Below are 25,566 nucleotides of genomic sequence, written 5' to 3'. Positions count from 1 at the left end.
AAAAAAAGAATGAAATAATGCCATCTGTAGCAACATGGAATGACCTGCAGATTATCATACTAAGCAAAGTAAGTCAGAAAGAGAAAGACAAATACCCTATGATATCACTTCCATGTGGAATCTAAAATATGACACAAATGAACATATCTATGAAACAAAAGCAGACTCAAAGACATAGAGAACAGACTTGTGATTGCCAAGGAAGGGGTGGAGGGAAGGATTGGGAGTTTGGGATTAACAGATGCAAACTATTATATATAGGATGGATAAACAACAAGGGCCTACTGTAGAGCACAGGGAACTACAGTCAATATCGTGTGATAAGCCAGAATGGAAAAGAATATGAAGAATATATATGTGTATAACTGGGTCACTTTGCTGTACAGCAGAAATTAACACAACACTGTAAATCAACTATACTTCAATAAAATTTTTTTTAAAAATGACTCCAGCATGAAGAGGAAGCAGTGAGCAAGCCACATGTTGGGTCTGGTTAAGAGGAGGTCAAAGAAGTGACATGAGTCAAGAGCAGCCTCCTCCTCCAGAGGCTGGCTCCACAGCGTCACAGCCTGGCTGCCCCATGCTTTCCAAGGGGGCTCGGGTCTGGTTCTCTCTACCACAGACCTCATCTTGGTAACCATCCTACTATCCATGAGCCACTAAAGGCTGAGTCTTTACTCCTGTTGGTTTGCCAACCTGGACACAGTACTACGAACAGCCCCAAGCCTTGCCAGCTCCAGGCTCCCTCTATCCCCTGGGCACCCTCCCCAACCTGTTACATTTGGTTCTCAGTGCCGGAGTCTGCTGGCTTGAGCACACGCTTCTGCCAGAGTTGGCCCAGGTGACAATGGTATTTGCTTCTAGAGCCAAGGCTACTGCTACCTCCTCCGAATCATCCCACTCAGAATGCGGGCACCCAATTCTGCTTAGTATTCTAACCCCCAGGCTGCCCTAAACTTGCTACCGTGGACTAGGGCTCTGGTAAAATACTGACGGTGACTCACAGTTAAAAATAAATATTGCCTAGGAACCCACTTCACACATGCATATATAAAACATTTTTACCATATTTCATCAAATCTTAGATGCCATTGATTCTGAGACCCACCTTGATTTGAGATGTCAAAACACACAAAGATGTGCAACTTACTATTAACAAAATATGAAAACTAAAGTTTCGTGAAGCAATACTCACGCCACTACATACAAGGCACTCTGATATTTTTCTGGCCTGATTCTGCTGTGATGAACTATACTGACTGATTAACCAGCTGCACGGTCAAAAGTTGTAATTGGAAAATACAGAAGGTCCCTTACAGGCTTATACACAGGTGCAGGCTTCCCATCACACCTCTGTTGAACTCCCAACTCAAATCACTGCCTACAGGGCCCTGAACGACCTGGGTCCTGTACCTCCCAAACTTGCCCCACCACCTTCGTGCCTGCCCACAAGGCCCTGCCAGGCTGTTCTGAAAGTCCCCTGAACACACCGAACACCTTCGCCCACCTCATGCTGTCCTCGCTTGAAATGCCCTTCCTCAGTTACTCCTACTGTTTGCTTGCTTCGTGTAGCATCTCTGACGTGCTCCCAGTCCCGACATCCGTCGGTCACTTTATGTCGCATCACCTCATTTCAATGTGGGGAGATAATTCATGGGTTTCTGCTTGTCTTCTGGGTCAAGGGCACTAAGAGCTTCGTCCACAGATGTTGGGATAGCAAGCATCCTGGGAAGCTAGAGATTGCATAGCCCTGAGTCACAGCCTTGTTTCCTGACCAGGAGAGTAAACAGAGAGCTCCCTCGTCCTCATCTCCCCTGCACTCCAAGACAGTAAAGGATCAGGAAGTCTCCCTCCCTCCCTAGAGAAGACCTGCTTACACTCACTTCAGGCTAGCAGCCTGAAGAGAATCTCCCTTGGAAGGGATATAGACAGGCAGGTGTGCTAGCAGTTCTAAGGTGGGATTTTGCTACAATTGGTGTTTCCAAGCTGTGACGCAATTCCACTGTGTGCCCCGCATCTACTAAGGGGCCCACTCTGCACATCACCTGCTACAACTTAGAGAGAGGCAAGGGAACCAAGGTGAACTGCCTGATCAATATGGGCTCACTGTTTGCATACAGATGAATTTATGCAAGTGTAGGGACCTCCCTGGTGGCGCAGTAGTTAAGAATCCGCCTGCCAATGCAGGGGACACGGGTTTGAACCCTGGTCTGGGAAGATCCCACATTCCATGGAGCAACTAAGCCGGTGCACCACAACTACTGAGCCTGCGCTCTAGACCCCGCAAGCCACAACTACTGAAGTCCACGTACCACAACTGCTGAAGCCTGCGCACCTAGAGCCCATGCTCTGCAGCAAGAGAAGCCACCACAGTGAGAAGCCCGCACACCACAACGAAGAGCAGCCCCTGCTTGCCGCAACTAGAGAAAGTCCGCGCACAGCAACAAAAACCCAACGCAGCCAAAAATAAAAATAAATAAATTTATGCAAGTGTAGAAGGCCAGCCTAGCAGCTCCACTGCTGCTTAGGGGCTGCTTAGTGCTTGTTTACAGCATTAACCACATCTGGACTTATCCCATCCTCTGCTTATCACCAGACTCCCCCAACTAGATTGTAAGCCTCATGAGGACAGAGATCAGGTAATACTGCCATAATTAATATAAATGTATACTTCTATCCACTAAGTTTATGATTTATAAACTGTACAATTCACTCCTTTGTCCAGATATGCCCTGCTATGGAAACTCTTAGACGTATTATAAGTGGTCAACAGGTCTCATTTTATAAAAACGTGTTCTCTAAAACATATGTTGCTTGACACATTTATTACCTCAAAGTCTTGCTTGAGGTAACAAATGCTTATAGTTAAGAGATGCTTATGGAGAGATATACCATGTTCTTGGATTGGAAGAATCAACATTGTGAAAATGACTATACTACCCAAAGCAATCTACAGATTCAATGCAATCCTTATCAAACTACCACTGGCATTTTTCACAGACTAGAACAAAAAATTTCAAAATTTGTATGGAAACACAAAAGACCCCGAATAGCCAAAGCAATCTTGAGAAAGAAAAACGGAGCTGGAGGAATCAGGCTCCCTGACTTCAGACTATACTACAAAGCTAGAGTAATCAAGACAGTGTGGTACTGGCACAGAAACAGAAACATAGATCAATGGAACAGGATAGAAAGCCCAGAGAGAAACCCACGCACGTATGGTCACCTTATCTTTGATAAAGGAGGCAAGAATATACAATGGAGAAAAGACAGCCTCTTCAATAAGTGGTGCTGGGAAAACTGGACAGCTACATGTAAAAGAATGAAATTAGAACACTCCCAAACACCGTACACAAAAATAAACTCAAAATGGATTAAAGACCTAAATGTAAGGCCAGACACTATCAAACTCTTAGAGGAAAACATAGGCAGAACGCTCTATGACATAAATCACAGCAAGATCCTTTTTGACCCACCTCCTAGAGAAATGGAAATAAAAACAAAAATAAACAAATGGGACCTAAGGAAACTTCAAAGCTTTTGCACAGCAAAGGAAACCACAAACAAGATGAAAAGACAACCCTCAGAATGGGAGAAAATATTTGCAAATGAAGCAACTGACAAAGAATTAATCTCCAAAATTTACAAGCAGCTCATGCAGCTCAATATCAATAAAACAAATAACCCAATCCAGAAATGGGCAGAAGCCCTAAATGGACATTTCTCCAAAGAAGATATACAGATTGCCAACAAACACATGAAAGAATGCTCAACATCATTAGAGAAATGCAAATCAAAACTACAATGCGGGGGCTTCCCTGGTGGCGCAGTGGTTGAGAGTCCGCCTGCCGATGCCGGGGACGCGGGTTCGTGCCCCGGTCCGGGAGGATCCCACGTGCCGCGGAGCGGCTGGGAGCCTGTGCTCCGCAACGGAAGAGGCCACGGAAGTGAGAGGCCCGCGTATGGCAAAAAAAAACAAAAAAAAACTACAATGCGATATCATCTCACACCGGTCAGAATGGCCATCATCAAAAAATCTACCAACGATAAATGCTGGAGAGGGTGTGGAGAAAAGGGAACCCTCTTGCACTGTCGGTGGGAATGTAAATTGATAAAACCACTATGGAGAACAGTATGGAGGTTCCTTAAAAAACTACAAATAGAACTACCATATGACCCAGCAATCCCACTACTGGGCATATATCCTGAGAAAACTATAATTCAAAAAAGAGTCATGTACCACAATGTTCACTGCAGCTATTTACAATAGCCAGGACATGGAAGCAACCTAAGTGTCCATCGACAGATGAACGGATAAAGAAGATGTGGCACATATATACAATGGAGTATTACTCAGCCATAAAAAGAAACGAAATTGATTTATTTGTCGTAAGGTAGATGGACCTAGAGTCTGTCATACAGAATGAAGTCAGTCAGAAAGAGAAAAACAAATACCGTATGCTAACACATATATATGGAATGTAAAAAAAAAAATGGTCATGAAGAACCTAGGGGCAAGACAGGAATAAAGACGCAGACCTACTAGAGAATGGACTTGAGGACACGGGGAGGGGGATGGGTGCGCTGGGACAAAGTGAGAGAGTGGTAGTATATATATCGACATATATACAGTGCCAAGTGTAGAACAGATAGCTAGTGGGAAAGCAGTCGCATAGCACAGGGAGATCAGCTCGGTGCTTTGTGACCACCTAGAGGGGTGCGATAGGAAGGGTGGGAGGGAGGGAGATGCAAGAGGGAAGAGATATGGGGATATATGTATATGTATAACTGATTCACTTTGTTATAAAGCAGAAACTAACACACCATTGTAAAGCAATTATACTCCAATAAAAATGTTAAAAAAAAAAAAGAGATGCAGGGGACACGGGTTCGTGCCCCGGGCCGGGAAGATCCCACGTGCCACGGAGCGGCTGGGCCCGTGAGCCATGGCCGCTGAGCCTGCGCGTCCGGAGCCTGTGCTCCGCAACGGGAGAGGCCACAACAGTGAGAGGCCCGCGTACCGCAAAAAAAAAAAGAAAAAAAAAAAAAAAAGAAACCAAAATTTTATTCTGCTGCCTTAAAAGGTATATATAGAGAAGTGAATCTTGTTTGATAATTGAGTGTCTCGCTTCCCCCTCAGGGTCACTGCCGTGAATATTAAACATGATTACATTGTACAGAAAGAGATTCTCTGTTGGTATTTAGTCTGGAAATTAAAATTTTTAATAAACTACTAATAAGGGTTTTTTCCATCACTTTATTCTTTCCAGGTACTATTAAGTTGGGTACACTTCTATTTTCCTCGTCTTGCGGCTAATCAAGGTTTTGAAGTACCTCTTTTAAAAGCCTTCTAAATGAAATAAACAGCAGAATCACATGGTAAATCAAACCATTTAGAAAACACACTGCTGGTTATCACCTTACCCTATAAAACACTGGTGGAATTAATTCCTAACTGCTGTGTAGGTTACATTACCTACCTGGGGTCCTGGTTTAATTTTAAAAAGCAAAACGTCTGTTTCTCAATGGATCTATTTGCATTTATGCCATTCCAAGCAAAATATAATAATAAAGTTTGAAGGAGTTTTCCTCAAGGCAGTAACAGTGATCTGGTCCTGTGTTTTACTACAAGCACCTGCTGACAGTGTTTGCATTCTGGGAGGATGGAGATGCAGGCGGCGTTATCACTGCCTTGAGGTGGGGGAAAGCAGTGATGGGAAGGTTCAGCCTGGGGAACCAGGAACCTTGAGATCCAGTTCTCAGTTGCTCCTACCTTGCTTCATGGCCTTGAAGAAGTCCCCTGTCCTCTTTTTTGCCTCATTTCCCTCATTTGGAAAATGAGAACAGTACCTGGCTGTGTGAATTAACTAATCAATCATTTCAAATGGCTAAAAGGGCTTTAGACTCGCAAGCCATTTTATAGGATGTAAACTGCTATCTTCCAAATACTCCACATGTGCAACTCTATTAAGCTAGAAAAAAAACACCAGTGGTTTCGCTTTATAAGTTCCAGAGGCAAATGCTGATAAAGGTTCTATAAACAGTGTTTACAACGACAGCCATGGACGGAACTGCAAAATAACATTATGTGGCAAACATGCAGAAATAGGATTATTACTGAAATAATCCTCAGTTCCTAAACCATGTAGGAAAAGAAAATCCACCATGGCAAAACTTCTAGAACTTCCGATCATCTTCCATTAACATTTGCATAGAAGATAACTACCAGGAGACTTGCCAATAGACTTTCTTTGTTCAGTGATAAAAACAGGCACCAGTGGGCCAAGGAAAGCACTGAAAACAGAGACAACAGAAGCCCTTGGGTTTTACATTTCACCCAAGTCTCTCCAAATGATTGGTTCTCCAATCAAGGCACTTTTGCAGCACCGATCTCATTTCTTCTTGCCATAGCCCTGAGGACATTTAAGGTTTGACTATGGGCTGCTATTCCCAAGCCTGCCATCTTCCTACTACATGTGGGGACAGCTCGCCTCAAGCATTACTTAGCCAGACGTGCAGGCAAGAAGGGTTGCTGTGAAGCTACTTGGGGGCAGCTCCAGCTGCAGGGAAACTCCTTCCCATCAGGAGTGTCCAGCACCAGAAGGCAGTGGTTCTCAAACTTGGCTGCACAGAAGATTCCTGGTGTCCAGGCCCCAATCCATACTAATTACAGCAGAATCCCTAGGGGCGGGTCCAGGCATCAGTATTTGTTGAAACTCTCAACACTAACACAGTGCACAGCCGCATCTGAGAACCAGTGCTGTAAGGCATTCCCAAAGCTATTACTGACTGAAGACAGGGCAGGAGACACCTCTTTTCCATTGTTGCCTTATTGCCTACACCAAGGGTCCACAAACTTTGCCTGTAAAAGGCCAGATAGTAAGTACTTTTGGCTTTGCAGGACCTTCTGTTGAAACCACTCAACTCTGCATTTGCCACACAAAAGCAGCCTTAGATAATATGTAAATGGACACGGGGCCAGATTGGGCACTTGAGCCCTACTCTGCTGACCCCTGACCTAGACGGTGCTCAATTATCTATGTGTCTCATGGTGCTAGTATGTTATATACATCATAAAACACACAAATGAAAATTTTCAATGGACAAAGTAAATGTATGGTTAACTGTGTGTTTGATTATTAATAGTACAGAAGGTGCTCCTGTGGAACCATTCCTGTTAATATTTTTTTACAGAGAGCAATTTGTTTTAATATGCTTAATTAATTTTGAAAATCTTGGTTTCACACACTATGATACAGCAATCTGAAGGTCTGGCTCGAAGTTCACTGCTAAACTGGGATCGGCGGCTCTCAGACTGAAAGAAAAACTTCACAGGGAGATGTTGACCCAAATGTTGACTGGCTGAGTTTTCCAACCCATGAATCTCAGTTTGCAACCCACTCACACCAACCAGGGAATCATTTTTGTTGAACCTGTGACAGTAAATGTCCACCTTCCATGGCAACGATCAGTTGTCCTGGAAACTAATGGGAATGTGTCAATTTTCACATTTTAAATACATGAGTTCAGAGCCCACTAAAACCTTAACTCTGGAAGCTTTTTAAGCAGGTTAGAAAACTCTATTTCCAAGAATTTTAAGCATTCATCTATGGGTGATGATAGGTAACACTCATGTTTTTCAGAGACAATATATTCACTTAAGAATATATAACAGTGGAAACACTGACAAACGTCCCTTTGCAAAATGGTCCTGCATTTTAAAACATGTTTCTCTTGAAAAGCAGTTAACTGCTTGCTCAGTGTTTAAATTTTTATTTTGAAATAACAAAGTATGTTTATGTCTCAGAAGGATCTAGTAGATAGCATACCATTAACACCCTCTTGTCATATCTGAAAAGAATTTTTGTAACATATAAAGAATATTTTTAATTTTCACAACACCTTTAAGAAGTGTTTTGCAATGAGGTAAGTGTTTCGCCTCTACATACATCAAGATGTTCACATCCAGGTGCCATCTCATTACCAAGGACGGTAAAGAGTCTACATTTGAAGGTATGCTTTAAATAAGCTAGGCACAGTACTGATGTCCTACAGGATGTCACCGACAACATGCTGCAAAACACTGAGAGCCAAAAAAAAAAAGGAGAAAGAAAAAGAAGGAGCAAGAGTACAGGTGACAACCCCTCCACGTTATAAAACTTTCACACTTCCTTCCAGATACATGATCGCACATGAAATGTGCTCACATGCTATACACCAAAATGAGCATTCTGACATCAAGCTGTACATTGTATGGTACAAAAGTTTCATATTTTGTTTAAGATAAAAAGCAAATATCAAGCTCCACACCTGGATCAGCATGGTGCACCTGCCAGTGCTTTGGAGACCAGGGCCCCAGAAGGCAGTGTTAAAGGGCCTGGGAAGGACGGTCAGCACACAGAAAGCGCACCAGCACCCTCTTTTCTACACCACTGGCCAACACTGCACATCAACCAGAAAGCTTCTCAGCCTCTAGGACTCTAAGGCACCCACTACATCAGTCAGTCAGGACAGTGAAAGGAAAGCCAGCTCTCATTTGGCCTCTGCTCTAACAAGGCAGTTTATGCTTTAGGGAAACTTACTTTAACACTTGGTAATTAACCAGATTCATCGCATTCTCACCCCAAATAACTCAGACTTTTCCAGAAAAGACAGTCAAAAGAGACCCCGAAAATTATAATTTTTAAGTCATGTCATTCACCTAAACATTCTTGACAATTTCCCCTATGTTCTTACTAGAACAAAATAGCATGAAGGAAATATGTTTCATATTAGCGACAAGACAGTAAGTCTTTGCCATTTACTTTCAATACAATTTACGCAGTCATCAAAGACCTTAAAATTCAAATGGCTTCTATATTCAGATCTTAAAACGGCAATAGGAAGTTCATTAAATCAGAACTAAACACTCTTCATTGAATATAAATTTCAACGATTTTAGTAACACTGAAAAATGCTAAACCATGCATGCCATTTTCAATGACGATCCCCGTAACTATAAAAGATTTTTACTTCAAAATCAGACAGTGTGATCGCTGCATTCTAGCGGTTATATTCCTGACTTTAAACCGACCTTTGTAATGTAAAAAAGAATGCCATAGAACCCTGGAGGATTTTTACGGTACTCGTAATGCTGAAAGCAAGCACACCACACAGTGGATTTACCTGGATACCCTTGTGAAGGGATGCATTTCAGAAGAGGATCTAAAATAATGAGAAGAAAAGGAAAATGTGAAAAACATCAACAAAACTCATTATGTTTGATAAAAAATCAATAATATAATCAAGTTTTCAATTGAGTTTAATAAAACTTATGGTTATATCAACTTGAAACACTCTATGGTTTAGAATATTTTTAATTTTATCTTTCTCTCCAGAATTTATATCATCCAATTACCACCTAAGATGTTGCTCTTTAAGAAATCTGGAGATGTACACAAATTATAACTATTCACCCATTTTAGGTAGGGCACAGACATGTAATGTTTAGGCTGTATTGCTGTCACTCAGGTTCACCAAGCCTGGCCTTGATATTTGGTTATTGCGGGAGTGGGACTTGAGCGGGTTTGTTTCTTCCTTCCTAGAAAACTTTCCCTCACTACTGTATCAGTTAAGAAAGTGTTTATATAGGAGTCAAACCCCATATATTTCAATGTATATAAAAGCACCACCACCTACCAACTGTGTTACCTTGGGTGAGGTAATTAAATTCTCTGTGCCAAGTTTTCTCCCTTGTAAACAGGAATGATAATGGTACCTACCTCTTTGAATCACTACAAGAATCACATTTTAAAAATTCACCCAGTTTACTAAACCTGATTTGTCATTTAAGGTCTGTGTTTACCTTCAATACCACCCTTGTCCCCTGTCAGCTCCTTTGCCTAAGGAGAGCAGCATTTCACACTCAGCACAATTGATATTTTGGGCCAGACAGTTCTTTGTAGTGGGAGCTGTCCTGTGCAATACAGGATGTTTAGGAGCATCCCTGGTCTCTGTCCACTGCATGCCGATTGTCCTCCCCCCGCCCCCCGCTCTCGTTTTGTGACAACCAAAAATGTCCCCAGACATTGCCAAATACTCCCTGAGGGGCAAAAGTACCAACCCACTGAGAACCACTCACAGGCACAAACATTCTTTGGCCAAACCTCGTCTAAGTATCAAGCCCACATGACAACATTTGGTTTGCTGGTACCTAGTTCTCATTCTCATCTGTCCATTGTGAATTCCACCTTAGGCCTTGCTCGGGCCTCTAATGTGGCTTACCTTACTTTACCCTGGAGAATCTGCGTATTTTTAATCCATGCCCTGCTCTTCTTATTCTCGGGACACCTAGAAATCCCCTAATGATCACCAGCTGGTTTGCACAGGTTGCTCACTGCCTCTTGGTCTTTCCTATGTTCCCTCCCACAAATCCACCAAGTTCAAGATATGTGATGATAGTGGTGGGATTCAGAACGCACTACCTAAAATAGGGCACGCTACTCAAAACAGGGCACCTTGGCATATTGGATATCTTAAGCTGAAGGAATCTGAGAAACAGCAGGTGCAAGAAGGACCCTATGACCCCTCTCCCTCTTCCCCTAAGGCAGGTCATAAGACCCTCAAGGGAGAGATGCCCTCCCCATACCCGAGGAAAGAAACATCCTAATGTCCTAAGACCAAGGGTCACTGAGAGGAATACGAACGCAGAGGCCTTCCTAAGTTTCCTCTAGTTGACAACCCACAGTTCACACACTATTCTCCTACCATGTTTTTCCACGACTTTCCACTCCTCAGCAAACCTAGTACAGTACACCCCCTTATCCACAAGGGATATGACCCAAGAACCCAGTAGATGCCTGAAACCTTGTAGAACACAGAACCTTATACGTACTATGGTTTTCCCTATACATACATACTGACAATAAAGTTTAATTTATAAATTCGGCACAGAAAGAAACTAACAGTAACTAATAATAAAATAGAAAATAACAGTATACTGTAATAAAAGTAATTTGAGGGCTTGCCTGGTGGCGCAGTGGTTGAGAGCCCGCCTGCCGATGCAGGGGACGCACGTTCGTGCCCCGGTCCGGTAAGATCCCACATGCCGTGAAGCGGCTGGGCCCGTGAGCCATGGCCGCTGAGCCTGCGCGTCCGGAGCCTGTGCTCCGCAAAGGGAGAGGCCACAGCAGTGAGAGACCGGCGTACCGCAAAAAAAAAATAATTTGAATGTGCTTTCTTTCTCTCTCTCTCTCAAAATATCACCGTACACGGCACCCCTGGTGGTGCAGTGGTTGAGAGCCCGCCTGCCGATGCAGGGGACGCACGTTCGTGCCCCGGTCCGGTAAGATCCCACATGCCGTGAAGCGGCTGGGCCCGTGAGCCATGGCCGCTGAGCCTGCGCGTCCGGAGCCTGTGCTCCGCAAAGGGAGAGGCCACAGCAGTGAGAGACCGGCGTACCGCAAAAAAAAAATAATTTGAATGTGCTTTCTTTCTCTCTCTCTCTCAAAATATCACCGTACACGGCACCCCTGGTGGTGCAGTGGTTGAGAGTCCGCCTGCTGATGCAGGGGACACGGGCTCGTGCCCCGGTCCGGGAGGATCCCACATGCCGCGGAGCGGCTGGGCTCGTGAGCCATGGCCGCTGGGCCTGCGCGTCCGGAGCCTGTGCTCCGCAAAGGGAGAGGCCACAGCAGTGAGAGGCCGGCGTACCGCAAAAAAAAAAAGTAATTTGAATGTGCTTTCTTTCTCTCTCTGTCTCTCAAAATATCACCGTACACGGCACCCCTGGTGGCGCAGTGGTTGAGAGTCCGCCTGCTGATGCAGGGGACACGGGCTCGTGCCCCGGTCCGGGAAGATCCTACATGCCGCGGAGCGGCTGGGCCCGTGAGCCATGATGGCCGCTGAGCCTGCGCGTCCGGAGCCTGTGCTCCGCAACGGGAGAGGCCACGACTGTGAGAGGCCCGCGTTCCGCAAAAAAAAAAAAAAAAAAAAAATCACCATACAAACTGAATGCCGTTTCCTTCGTAACTAAGCGCTTACGCACTGCGGCTGTTAACTTTGCAGTTTGAGGTGCGACAGCAAAACCAGCACAGATTTCATTTTCCTTCTTCACAATGTCACGGGGAGAAGATGTGTTCTTACCAGAGGTCTGAGCTATCTGAGCATCTGATATTTTTCTTTCCTTATTGAGTCGAGAATTTTCACCTTTTCACTTAAAGGAAGCACTTTAGGGCTTCTCTCTGGCATTTCCGAATCACCAGCATCACTCCTCTGGCACTTTGGGGCCAGAATTAAGTAAAATCAGGGCCTCTTGAACACAGCACTGCGACACTGTGACAGGTGATAACTTCTGCCACTAAGTAACTACTGGGCGGGACTCGCTGGACAAACGGACGATTCATATCCCTGGGGAAACAGAGCTGATATCGCGAGATTTCATCACGCGAGATTTCACCACGCGAGATTTCATCACACTACTCAGAATGGCACGCACTCTAAAACTTATGAATTGTTTATTTCTGGAATTTTCCGTTTAATATTTTCCGGCCTCGGCTGACCACCGGTAGGTAAAGCCACAGAAAGCAAAACCGATGATAAGCGCTTCCCTGGTGGCGCAGTGGTTGAGAGTCCGCCTGCCATTGCGGGGGACACGGCTTTGTGCCCCCGTCTGGGAGGATCTCACATGCCGCGGAGCGGCTGGGCCCGAGAGCCATGGCCGTCGGGCCTGCGCGTCCGGAGCCTGTGCTCCGCAGCGGGAGAGGCCACAACAGTGAGAGGCCGACATACTGCAAAAAAAAAAAAAAAAAAAAAAAACGATGATAAGGGGGAACAACTATTAAAATGCATATGTTTGGGACTTCCCTGGTGGTCCAGTGGTAAAGAATCCGCCTTCTAATGCAGGGGACACGGCTTCAATCCCTGGTCGGCTTCAATCCCTGGTCGGGGAACTAAGATCCAGCATGCTTGCTGCGAGGCAACTAAGCCTGCACGCCACAACCAGAGACAGAAAAACCCACACGCCACAACTAAAGAAGCCTGCACGCTGCAACAAAGACCCGAAGCAGCCAAAAAAATTTTTTGAAAAGAAAACATGCATATGTTTAACTGTTTCTTTCAGTCTTCATTTCCTTAGGAAGGCAATCATGACAAGTAAAACTTATATTAAATAAATGTGTGTGCTTTTCTCTTGTTAATCTGTCTTTTGTCAGGCCCATTTTCAGGGCCCCAGCTAGAGAACCTGGGAGGACAGAAGGAGAAAGAATTTCTCCTCCCCTACAGTATGAGCCTGTCACTGAAATGCTGTCATTTAGTTCATATTTGTACACATACTGGCTCAAGTATGTCAATGGATAATTATTACTACGTTCTTTTCAAAACAACAAAATAGAAGGTTAACCCAAAAAACTTTTTATCACAAAACCCCATTTGCTTGCAATATTAAAATGAAATGGGTTTTCCAGATTTCTCTTTGTAAGAACATGAAATTCATTTTAACAGTCTTCAGACAAATTTTCTGGCAAGCAAACTCAAAACATAATCACACAAGACATTAAATAGTGTATTAGTCACTCGACACAAGTTAAATTTATAACTGTTAAATTGAGAAAGCCATAATCAGAGAAACTACTGAATATCTAAAGTAGTAACACCGTCTAATAAACATGACATGCAAAATGTTAGCTATAGAAATGGCTGATCCATGGTATTTACTCAATGCCTGCATATTAAGGATAAAGCTTTTTTTTTCCTTTAAGAATGCACTAATTGTGGTGCATTTGTGTTTCTTTAGGCAACCCAGCAGCTGTGGTTCCAAACATGAGCCTTTGAGAAATACATTTAAATGAATATTTATAAACTTTTCTCTAGCAATTATATTTAGCAATGGTAGCAGATGCCACTGCTTTCACAGTGTTAGCTGTGTCACTAATTAGAGTCCCTCTCTAATCATGCTGTCCCCAGTCACTTGTCTCTTAAGTGGACCAGCACCACATTCAGGATGGAGAGAGACACACAGGCCTAACGAGTATACTACCAAGTTTTTTAAAAAGTCATAAAACATACACAAACCATAAGCACTCAATGTTCATAACCTCAGATTTTCCCAAAGCAACTATAGGCACACTTGAAATTGACATTTTTATGTTCTGAGCATCCAACGGGACACTATCTCGAGTACCGCTGAGTAAATTCTACGTATCCTTCACAGCCTGCTTGCTCGGTGTAGGTTCCACAGACCACCAGGCCACTGCACAGAATCCTCAGCCTCACTCCCAAAACTGATTTAGAAGTTCTGGGAGGAAGAGTCTGGAAATACATATTTTTGGCAAGGTCTCCAGGTGATTCTTAGGTGCCCTAAAGTTTGCAAACCACAGCTTAAGACAATTTAGACCCACCTTCTCCAGGAAGCCTGCTTGATAACTCCAAGCTGGTTTTAATGCCCATCTTTTGTATATCCAAGGCACCCAGAGTTCTCTTATATCACTGCCCTTATTACCTCTGGTGGAATTCATTCAGTTATTTCCTCCCTGTTCACTCTAAACTTCTTGAAGAGAGTATCTCAGATTTATACATTTCTCCATGCCTAACTGATAGAAGGCAATCAATAATTAGTTCACTGAGTAAACACTTTGAGCTTTCTGATACCGAGAGTTAAGTTTTAAGGTCTTGGGTTTTACCTGAATTCCACCAATATTCGACAAATTTGAACCCTACAGGAGCTTTAACATCATTTACATATACAACATTTCATTCTCTGGTCCTTATTTCCATTTTGTAGTTTAATGCATTTACATTTTCACTACACTCATTACATTCAATTTTGGAAAAGCTCCACTTTAACTCTTAAAGACAGAGAAATTTTGAAAAATTTGTGGCGGGGAGGCGGTTAACTCCACTTAGAATGAAAAAATAGAAATTAAAAATAGTGAAAGGGGGACTTCCCTGGTGGCACAGTGGTTAAGAATCCACCAGCCAATGCAGGGGACACAGGTTCGAGCCCTGGTCTGGGAAGATCCCACATGCTGTGGAGCAACTAAGCCCGTGTGCCACAACTACTGAGCCTGCGCTCTAGAGCCCGTGTGCCACAACTACTGCGCCTGCATGCTGCAACTACTGAAGCCCACACGCCTAGAGCCTGTGCTCTGCAACAAGAGAAACTACTGCAATGAGAAGCCTGTGCACCACAACAAAGAGTAGCCCCCGCTCGCCGCAAGTAGAGAAAGCCCGCGTGCAGCAATGAAGACCCAACAGATCCAAAAATAAATAAATAAAATAAATTTATTTTTAAAAAAAATAGTGAAAGGCTCAAGTCAGGAACTAGATTTACACAATGAAAATGAAACTATCCACCCCTCAGGAAATTAAATGGAGTTGGTTATAAAGATGAAAGAAATGGAAGAAAGAACACACAAAACCTTACCCTTTCAAAGAGTTGGGGTTTTTCAACTTCCTGGATATTTTACATTACAAAGAGAAAAAGATCTCTGAAACTTTGATCATGAGTTCTTTGATCACTGAATTCTCAATTCAAAGTTCTGGTAGATATAATCATTCTCTGTTCTCTCTTGCCTTATAGTGACTCAGAGCAAATCCCAACTCCTTGAAAGCTAATCTTTCCACCAGCTTTCAGATCCAATTCCTTGGGAAACGTCCTCATCAATTAGCCACTCTCCTACTATGACCTTCAGCCTTTCTCCTCCACTCCTCCCTTCGAATTGGCCTAAAATGTGCTCCTCTGTACTACTGCAAAGAAGCAAGCAAAAACTGTGTGGTTCCGGGGTCAACAAACATTTTCTGCGAAGGGCCAGATTGTAAATATTTTCAAGTTTGTGTGTCATACAGTCTCTGTTCCAACTATTCAACTTTTCTGTAGACAATACGTTAAAAAGAAATGGGCATGGCTACATTCCAATAAAACTATTTACAAAACAGGAAGTGGACTAGACTTGGCCTGCAAGCCATAGTTCAACAACCCCTGCTGTAATCTCCTCAAGGCCCTATCTCATGGCTCCATTTCTTAAACTATAAATCCTGTTATGTTACTACCAGACCCCAGAAGTCCTGATTTCTATTTATTATTTCTGAAATTGTTCTTTCATAGGTCATCAATGACCACCAAACTGCCTGATTGTACTACCTGTTCCAGTCTTCATTTTCTCAAATTTGAAACTTGCCCCTCCTTCCCCGGATGTCAACAGCTCTACTTTTAAATAGCTCTATTTTTAAATATTACTTCTCAGTCTCCTCTTGGCCCCTCTTCCTCTACCTCATCCAAAAAACAATGATTTTCCAGACTTAGTCTTTCGCTCTTCTTTAGGGACACGTTCTACTGGGTGTCCTCATCCATCCATCACCCATCATTCCCCCAAAGAATCTTCTCTGAAATCCCCTGCCAAGGCTCTGGGCTTCCACTTTTTGTCCTCCTATTGCACCATGGGTGCATATTAAATTATTGCTGTTGGTTTCTTGGCCTGCTATTCCACTTTGTAGTAAAAGCAGGGATGGTATCAGTTTGCAGAGAGAGCCCACCGTAAGAAAATATTCAGTCTCTTAAAAGAGGTAATTTATAATTGCAGGGGGTCTGTGATTAGGATAATGAAATCTAGAATTTCAGGACACTGTCTTCCAAAAAGGGGAAAGAATGGCTAAAGGAAGGTAATCCAGCTTCTAGTAATGAAAAGTTTAATTATTTATGTCAGTTCTCTGTATGAAAACAACCGAAAAAGTGGAAACAAAAAAAAGCATCATCTTAAATCTACAAGGAACAGGAAACTATAAAAAGCAATGGAGGAGATTTGGAAAAGAAACAAATAGAAATTATATAAATAACAATATAAAAACTCAATGGACAGGTTTAACAGAAGACCAGACAGAGCTGACGAAAGAATTAGTGAACTGGAAGATAGATTTGAAGAAATTATCCAGAATGCAGCACAGAGAGACAACATGTTGGTAAACACAAAAGAAAGGGTAAAAGATACAGAGGATCCAGTTAGAGAACCTAACCTACATTTACTATAGAGTATTGAGCAGAAACAATATTCAAAAAAAAAGTCTGAGAATATTTTACTCTGATAAAAGACAATAGTCCACAGTTTTAAGACGTCCCCAAAAATTACTGAAAAGGATAAAATAAATCAAATGCACATCTACAAACGCATATATTCTACAAGATAAACAGTAAAAGAGACTGTCTTCAAAAGAATTATATTTAGACTTAGAGCTGACTTCTCAACAACGATGTAAGTCACAAGACAGAAGAATAATACCCCTAATGAACTGAGAGAAAATAAATGCCAACCTAGAATAATAAACCCAACAAAAATAGCCTTCATGAATAAAAGCAAAATAAATACATTTTTAGACAAATAAAAATAGATTAGCATCAACAGAACCACTCTAAATGAAATTCTATAGCATGTACTTCAACTGGGTAAAAGAGAGAGAGAAGATGCCAGAGGAAATTTCTAAGATGCAGGGAAGAAAGAAAAGCATATAAAGTAGTAAATATTTGGGTAACTAAACAAACACTAACTGCATCAAGTAAAATTCATCTTGTGGGATAAATTAAAATACACAACTACAACAGCATATACATTTATAACTGAGGCAGCAAGCAAATGGAGTTTAAATATTTTTTTATTCTGTGGGAGGAGAATGAAAGTATTAGTTAACTTTGATAGACTTTGATAGCTAACAAGTCATGTTTTATTTTCTACAGTAATCACTGAAAGGAAAGAAACCTGCCAAATCAACTAGTCCTGAAAATGGATAGCACTGGAGTGTCACACCCATACCCGGCCATCATGGCAGTGGATATACAGAAAGATAGGATCATTAAGGGCCTTACCTTGGTAGGCCCAGATCCTGCCCCTAACAAAAAAAGGAGAAAAAAAGGGCAAGAAAAAATGGACATGGAACATGGAATCATTGAGACAAACAGAAAGCATAGAATAAGATGGTAGATTTAAATCTATGTACATAAATATCTTTTCAAGATAAGTATTTTAATATAAACACATTAAATATATATGAAAGAAATGCTCACATTAAAATAAAATCAGATTAAATATTTTTAAATTCAACTTTATGCTGCTCGTAAGAAACATAAAATTTAAGATAGTAGAAAAAAGTTCAAGGAAATAAAGCGTAGGAAAATCTAGAGAGGAACATCTACCTACCAACAGAAAGAGAGTGGAAATTTTAAACTAATTATTGATCTTCTTCCCTGCTGAGCAGATAAAGATTTCTGGTTATATTAGGGTATGTTACCACTGAAGTTGAAAATAGTTACCCATTATGACCAACTTCTTAAATTATGTCAACCTAGCTGTGTTAGCTTGGGGACAGTATTGCTTCTATAAGAAGTAACTCCTTTGCTCCACATGAATGCTATTTTATGCTGGATATACCTCAAGAAAAACTACTGATTTCTTTAATGACAATGATATTTATTCATTGGAGGCAAGGTAAAAAATTGGGCTGGTTTCTACCTTGATGGTTTCTGACTTTTAACATTCTCCCTTCATTTTTACTGAGGGGATTGCCTAGGATTAAGACCAGTAAGGAGTTATGCTGACATTGTTTAGCTCATTAGGCTGAGAAGGCAGCGCTCAGAACACAAATGAGCAGAATCCAATCTATGGAGACCAGTTAGGTTTGCTCCTGCACAAGCACAGATGTCCTTTCTGATCCAATCAGCAACTCTTACACCAAGGGGATCAGCAAGACTGTCAACAGAGCAGAGAAGATCTGGAACACCAGACACAATGCAAGGATGTCCCGCCTGTAGGCTGCTCCAAGGCATCCTATAAGGACAGCATGTTTTGTGCACTGGAATAATACTATGGTGGTTTGCTTCTAAAATACTCTCAGATATCAGACTACTATATCTGAATGCCCCATTCCTTAATTCATCCAACAAATATTGATTGTGCACCTATGACAGGAGCTAGGTATACAATGGTTAGCTAAGAAGATGGTCTCTACCATCATGGTGTACACAGCTTAGCAAATGATCAAATCAGCTTAACTTTACAGGCCAATGTCTCACCTCAAAAAACTGATTTAATTACTATTAAGTAGTGACAAAGTTTAAAAAGTTTTAAAGTAATTTGGTGCCACTCTTCTAAAAAAACATTAGGCCTCGAGAATTTCCAGGCCTTATTTTTTTATAGTTTTCCCTCAATGGTTTAAACTTTAATTTCTAAGCAGTGAGGGTGACTTTCTAGGTGTCTCTCAGAGATAACTTCATGTAGATGAAGTTTCCAGAATTCAGTGGCAGCACATGGAGGCAAAACAATATACAGTGGCTCTAACAGAGCTTGGCTCTGAGCATGAAAGGTTCCTGAGAGCAAGGGCTGGCAAACTACGGCCCACAGGCAAAAATCTCACAGCCACCTGGTTTTTGTAAATAAAGTTTGGTTGGAACACAGCCATGCTCATTTGTTTGTACGTTGTCTATGCCATCTGCCATACTATGATGGCAGAGTTGAACAGCTGCAACAGGGATCACATTTCCCGCAAAAGAAAACATGTTTACCATGTGGTCCTTTACAGCACAAGTTTGCTATAGAGGGAATCCAGGAAGGGACCTTCTCAGCCATACATAAAATGCACAGGCAACTGGTGAACAGCCAGGGAAAAAGGCCCTTTCAGCAGCTGGTGCATGCCAAGATGGCTCCCTGGAAGTCGCTAGGCAGTTATGTAATAAAGACTTTTATTAAAACAAAGCACCTTCATGTAATTAAAGCATCTGAACACTCTTCCTTATCAAATGCCGAAATGGCTGCTGGGCCACCTCCACTGCTTTGGTGAACCTTGATCAGGGTCCCGCTCTGAAGAGCGCACACTTTCCCCAATTGTTTCCTAGACAGCCTGCTGCCTTCCTGTGAAAGCCTGCTCTCTGTCATCCACCCCTGCAGTGTCTGTCGCGGTACTCCATGCTGGTTCGTCAGGAAGCCAAAACTACTGCCAGGACAGTCATTCCTTCAAGAACTCACTGTGTTCAATTCAAATGCACACACCCCAAACACAGGCAGTGGGCCACGTGTGGAGGCCAAACCCATTTCTCCAGGGCCCAACTGGACACAAAGAAATAAAAAGACAGGAACGGACAGCACCTATTCATGACCTCTTTCTGAGATCGTAGTAATGAAATCCAAGTATCCTTTGAATGTTAGCTACCAAGCATCAACATTTGTCGGTCATAATGACCCTGAAAAGACAAAGCTTCCTATAACTGCAGACTGCAGAATCTTCTGGATACAGAATGGTTTCTTTGTAAGCTTTGCAATGACCGTGGTGAGACTGTATATATTTAACTATCTCAGAGTGAAGAGTTGATCTGTAGGATGGAATCCAAGGTAGATGTTAATGAGATGCAGAGGATCTTGGAATGTTAAGTACCACCAGGGAGTCCTTTTATTTCTGTAGGTGTGAGCAAAGGAATCAGAAGCACGCCAGAATATGCTAGACCTCAGAGCCCAGGTGAATTCTGCCAAGGCTCCCCATGCAACTGAAAATCAAATGGTCATCCTAACTATATGCGACCCAACACACTATGACCAACCCCCACTTTAGTCACTATAGTAACACACACACACACGCACACACAAGCACAGAACCTTACATTTACCTGCCCTTGAAAACTTCAGAGCCCTCTCTAATTCCTCTCCCTTCTCTGAGTCCTCATCCAATCATTTTCCAAGCCCTGGGCTCCATCAACCTCCTAAATGCTGTCACGTTTAGCCCTCGCTTATTCTCATTGGCCTCTAGTTCAGGCCCTATTCCCTTCCACGAAACTATTACAGTGGCTTTTTTGTTTGTTTCTTTTGTTTACTCCTAGTTTTTTGGGTTTAGTTTTTTGGTGTTTTGCTTTGCTTTGGTACAACATACAGGCAGCAAAGAGCACAGATCTTAAGTATGCAGTTTGATGAATTTTCATATATGGCTACACTCACGTATGCAGACTATTTCTGGTAACTTAACCCCCTCGTGCCCCTTCTCAGTCAATGCTCCTCCCAAAGGCAGACACCATTCTGATGACTAACACTATAGACTAGTTTCGCCTGTTTTTGAACTTCACATGAACGGAATCATTCCTGTTGGACTTCTGCTGAGCACTGGGCTGTGAGATTCATCCAGTTGTTGCATGTAGCGACGATGCATTCTTTTTCACTGTGGTGCACTCATCCAGTGGACTACCATGTATTTACCTATATGACAATGTATTTACCTATTTTACTGTGATGGACATTTAAGTTGTTCACAATTCAGGGCTATGATGCACGAAGCCTACGGTGGCCTATTCTTGGTCACTGACGTCCAGTCTCTCCCCATCACTGCTTCTCGCACAAGCCCATAAATTAACATCACATCAACACTCCCATTATATGACTCCACAGCACGTATGTGAGTGCCAATGGCGTCTCATCGGCTTTCTAGACAAAGCTAATCTCCTTTTTCTACCATTCACAGGTCTCTGCTACTGCATTTGATGCATCATCCAGGCTTTATAGCCCATCTTTGCCCCCCATGTTTGTGTTCATTTAGTCAAATTCAATCTCTCCCCACTGCTCAAGCACCCCTACTTACCTTCCCTCTCGGGGCCGTTGTTTCTGCAGTGGCTTGGGTGCTGGATGCCCCTTCCCTACTACGTCCATTTATGCCTGTGGAAAATGTCCACAACCTTCTAGGCTCATATAAAAATGCCAGCTCCTCCAGGAAGCCTTGAAAAAACATCCTATTTCCCATCGTGGAAGCCCATGACATTTGAAGATTCTGCAACTATGCCCGGTGGCATAGTCGTGCTGACCACAGAGACTTCTTCTCCAGGAAGAATCACCTGGAGAACTGGATGGAATGGAAGGCCAACTGCTTTTCTCAATCCGACTGCTGATGCTACTCGTGTCATGTTCCTAAGGGCGTCCCTTTTTTTGGGTTTCTGGAATTCCGTTCAGCAAGTAAACACTCACCTAGATTAATCCTTTAATCGCTTAAGCAGTGGGAGAATTTGGCAAATCAAGAAGAAGTAAATTAGTTGGATGATGTTCAGTTTGGGGTTAATTTTAATAAAACAAGGCTTTAAAAGACATTAATTTTTGTGGGCACAATAAAAGAAAGAAAACAATTAACAAGAAAGGGTCACTAGTTATAGTCAGCCTGTGTTCTCATAATAAATATTCATCCCTTGTTGTTTGCCTAAATACTGATCACTGCGAGGCCCTGTGCTGGGAGATGTGTGGGGTGTAGGGACCACAGACTATAAACCTTTTACCCTCAAGGGTCTCACAGTCCATTGGAGAAAAAACATAGATAAGAATAAAATAATCCACGGAAATACTGTTTCGAGAAAATCTTGGAGGAAAAAGAAAGCACATGAGGAAAGCTTTCTGAGACAAACAAGAAATGAGATCAGTATTTCTGGTTGTGGAAAGAATTTCTGTAAAAAGCTGCTGTCAATTTAGAACCCATGGTGACACATTATTAGCTAACTTCTACTCGGTCAGGCTTAGGGGGATTTTTTGAAGCACAGATTGCGTCTGAAAATTAACGACCAGAATCTCTTGCACAAGTATAAAGTGGAGATCCAGCTGAGGTGGCCATCAGGTTGTTAAGCTCGCATCTAGTCATCCTTGGAGTCTCTTAAAATTGCCCCTAAGATAGTCTTCTCTGCTTTGCATAGTAACCCTGTGCAGAAATTTGCATACCTTAATCTTAAAAGAACTACGGAGAGATTTCAACCATAAAATCACTTAAGTACTTTGCTGCTTCCGACGCTCAGCACATTTATGAAGAGCCCACACAGGACTTTAGGCTGTCATCACCACTGCCCTCTGGGGGCAAGCTTCAGATTCCCTCTAATTCTTCCCTGGTCAGTATATCTCTGGGGTCACTTGCCTGTCACCTGAGAAGGCGCTTCACTTCTCTGTCCAATGGTGGAGAAAATTGCAGTGTCATTCAAATATTCTTTCCAGAGTCTTTGCTAACCTGCAGGTTTCGAGTTTGCCTCCCGCCCTGCCTGTGGGCACAGGATAATTGGTAGAAAACTGGGTGGCAGGATCCTGGGGAAAATGTGAAATCTTCACCTATCCCGCTCCCGTCTACCTGCCCGACCCCTCACTAAATAGAGCCACATCTGAGTAAGTTAACTGTGCATATGATGCTACTTCAGTGCATAAAGCCAGAGAAAAATCCTTATAAAAGCTGTTTTCCTATGAGGAGTTGTATTCAAGTCAGGACGCGTGAAGAATTTTTCCCATCAATCATGTTTCCTCATTTCTAGTTTCTAATCATCTTTACCCATAATTTTGCAGTGGGCTGTAACTAATTGGTAAAACGGCAGAGTAAGAACTGAACTACACTGTTCGTATTTTATTGATAGTCACCCAATTAATACGGTTCTCTACGGCACATTGTTCTACAGTAGACTGTACCATGCCTTCAACATGAATAATTCATTTCACATGACATGCATCAAGTCAAAATTCAAAATCATGCAACAGGCATCTACATTTTATATGTGGTTATAAAATACAAATTTTCCCAGGGTGGCTTCGGCCTCAAGTGAGTGAATGAGTGATGAGAGGGGCTGCCTTAAAACGGCTCCACTGAGCAGAGGCAGACAGTGGGGCTGCTCTGTCTCCACGATAGTGAACAGTGACAGGCAATTCAACCCCTGTGGCCCCATCACTGACTTATTTTCTTACTTAGAGTTCTTGGGACCAAAAGGAAAATATAAGCTGTATTATTCCAGGCTTACTATAAAGAAATGGTTCTCATCTACGGGATGAGAACTGCTCCTCAAGGGACACTAAGCTGTGTCTGGAGGCATTTTTCCTTGTCACAACTTGGGGGGGTGGGTACCAGCCATCTAGTGGGTAGAGGTCAGGGACGCTGCTAAACATCCTACAATGTATTGGACAGATAACAAAGCTCCCACAACAAAGAGGCAACAGGCCTCAAATGTCAATAGTGCGAAGGTAGAGACCCTATTTTAACCTGGCGTTATCATTTTAATTTTGCAAGGCTTTTAGGTAATGGGCCCCAAATTCTGTCTTCGTTTCCCATGATTAGAATTAGCAACTTAGCACCGAGGACATAGGAGGTATTTGGTACTGACACCTTGGTAAATTGGCATAATTAATTTTATTGTTCACACATATAGATAAATAAGTCACACGTCATGTTCTGAAGAAAACCTAGCTGTAGGTGGAGCAAGTTTTCTCATTATCTGCTTAGGTACCAATGATGGGGTTCAGCCTTTGCTGCTGCTCGGAAGCTGCTTTGTTAGGGGTGCACCGTCTACCTTGAAAGATCTCAACTTGGACACGTCGGCCTCATGGTTGAAAAGAACGCAGACTTTGCCTTCAACCTTTTACACCGCTTGTGCAAGTGAGCTTTTACTTAGACTTGAGTCTTTCCTCTTTCTAAACTCTGTTTTCCTGTCTGGTGGCAACAGCATTTTGGCTGTTGAAAGCTCTATTTTTATGAAGGTTTCCCCCATAGTGCCACCATCAGCCTAACTTAACAATTTACAAATTCCTCTGTTTCTGTTTTTTAATTACTGTTCTTCTTATTTGGGTTATTTCCACTAATCCAACTAATGAAGAGGGAGAAGTTACCAGTTAAAGGTGTAAATGTTTCTTAAAAGATTGTAACTTAAAACACCTAAAGATAATGGTTAAAACAAGAGTTCAGGGCTTCCCTGGTGGCGCAGTGGTTGAGAGTCCGCCTGCCGATGCAGGGGACACAGGTTCGTGCCCCGGTCCGGGAAGATCCCACATGCCGCAGAGCAGCTGGGCCCGTGAGCCATGGCCGCTGAGCCTGCGCTCCGCAATGGGAGAGGCCACAACAGTGAGAGGCCCACGTACCGCAAAAAAAAAAAAAAAAAAAGAGTTCAATCATATTTATATATATTCACAGTCATCAAACATACCCTAAGTTCATAATTATCATTTTACTATTTACTCATATTACTGAATTTAATATTACAATAAGTTCATTTATCTTCTAATTAAGATGGTTAATGAGACAGAATCAAGCAAACCTATGATCTTTATTTCCAACTAAATCTCAATGACATCATTATTATAACTGATTCATTTTGCCTTCCTTCATCTACTTACTTTATCTGACCAGCCTAAAATCAAACTCTCATCTTGCTTTTTTATTTAAGGCTTGTGGGAAAAGATTTTGCTTGAATTTTTAATACAGTTATATACTCAGATTTATCCTCTTTAAAGATTCTTCTTGAATAAACATTTTCCTTTTAACATTGAGTAACAAGATTGAAATTCTTAAGAAAAAGAGTCTCTATGTTGGCAGTACCCTCCTCTTGGGACCAATGAGTTGATTCCAATAAATGCCATTAGGGGAGAAAGGTGGCTCTCCCCTCCTCGTGTCCCCACTGGGGCTGTGGAGCCCCTCTCCTTCCCTAACATCGTCTCATTTAGTACATTACAGTTTGAAACCTTTCGCCAGAATGCACACACAATGTCTCTATCACAGCACATTCCCTTGACCATACTGCACTTGCTTGAACCCTGCACTTGATAAGTGCCAACAGCTGTATATAATAATATG

General features: G+C 42.4%; 1 protein-coding gene across 1 annotated transcript in view; it reads right to left on the bottom strand.

Moving 5' to 3' along the window:
- Positions 1-25,566, bottom strand: part of FRMPD4 (FERM and PDZ domain containing 4) — an 852,755-nt gene that overhangs the window by 349,269 nt on the left and 477,920 nt on the right. The window contains exon 7 of the mRNA XM_079910629.1: positions 9,166-9,204. Within this exon, the coding sequence (XP_079766755.1) occupies positions 9,166-9,204 (39 nt within the window). The remainder of the gene's footprint in view (positions 1-9,165; positions 9,205-25,566) is intronic.

Source organism: Stenella coeruleoalba (assembly GCF_951394435.1).
Source record: "Stenella coeruleoalba genome assembly, chromosome: X".
Taxonomy (NCBI): Eukaryota; Metazoa; Chordata; class Mammalia; order Artiodactyla; family Delphinidae; genus Stenella; species Stenella coeruleoalba.
Note: the sequence above shows the minus strand (reverse complement) of the source record. Positions and strands in the feature narration are given on the sequence as shown.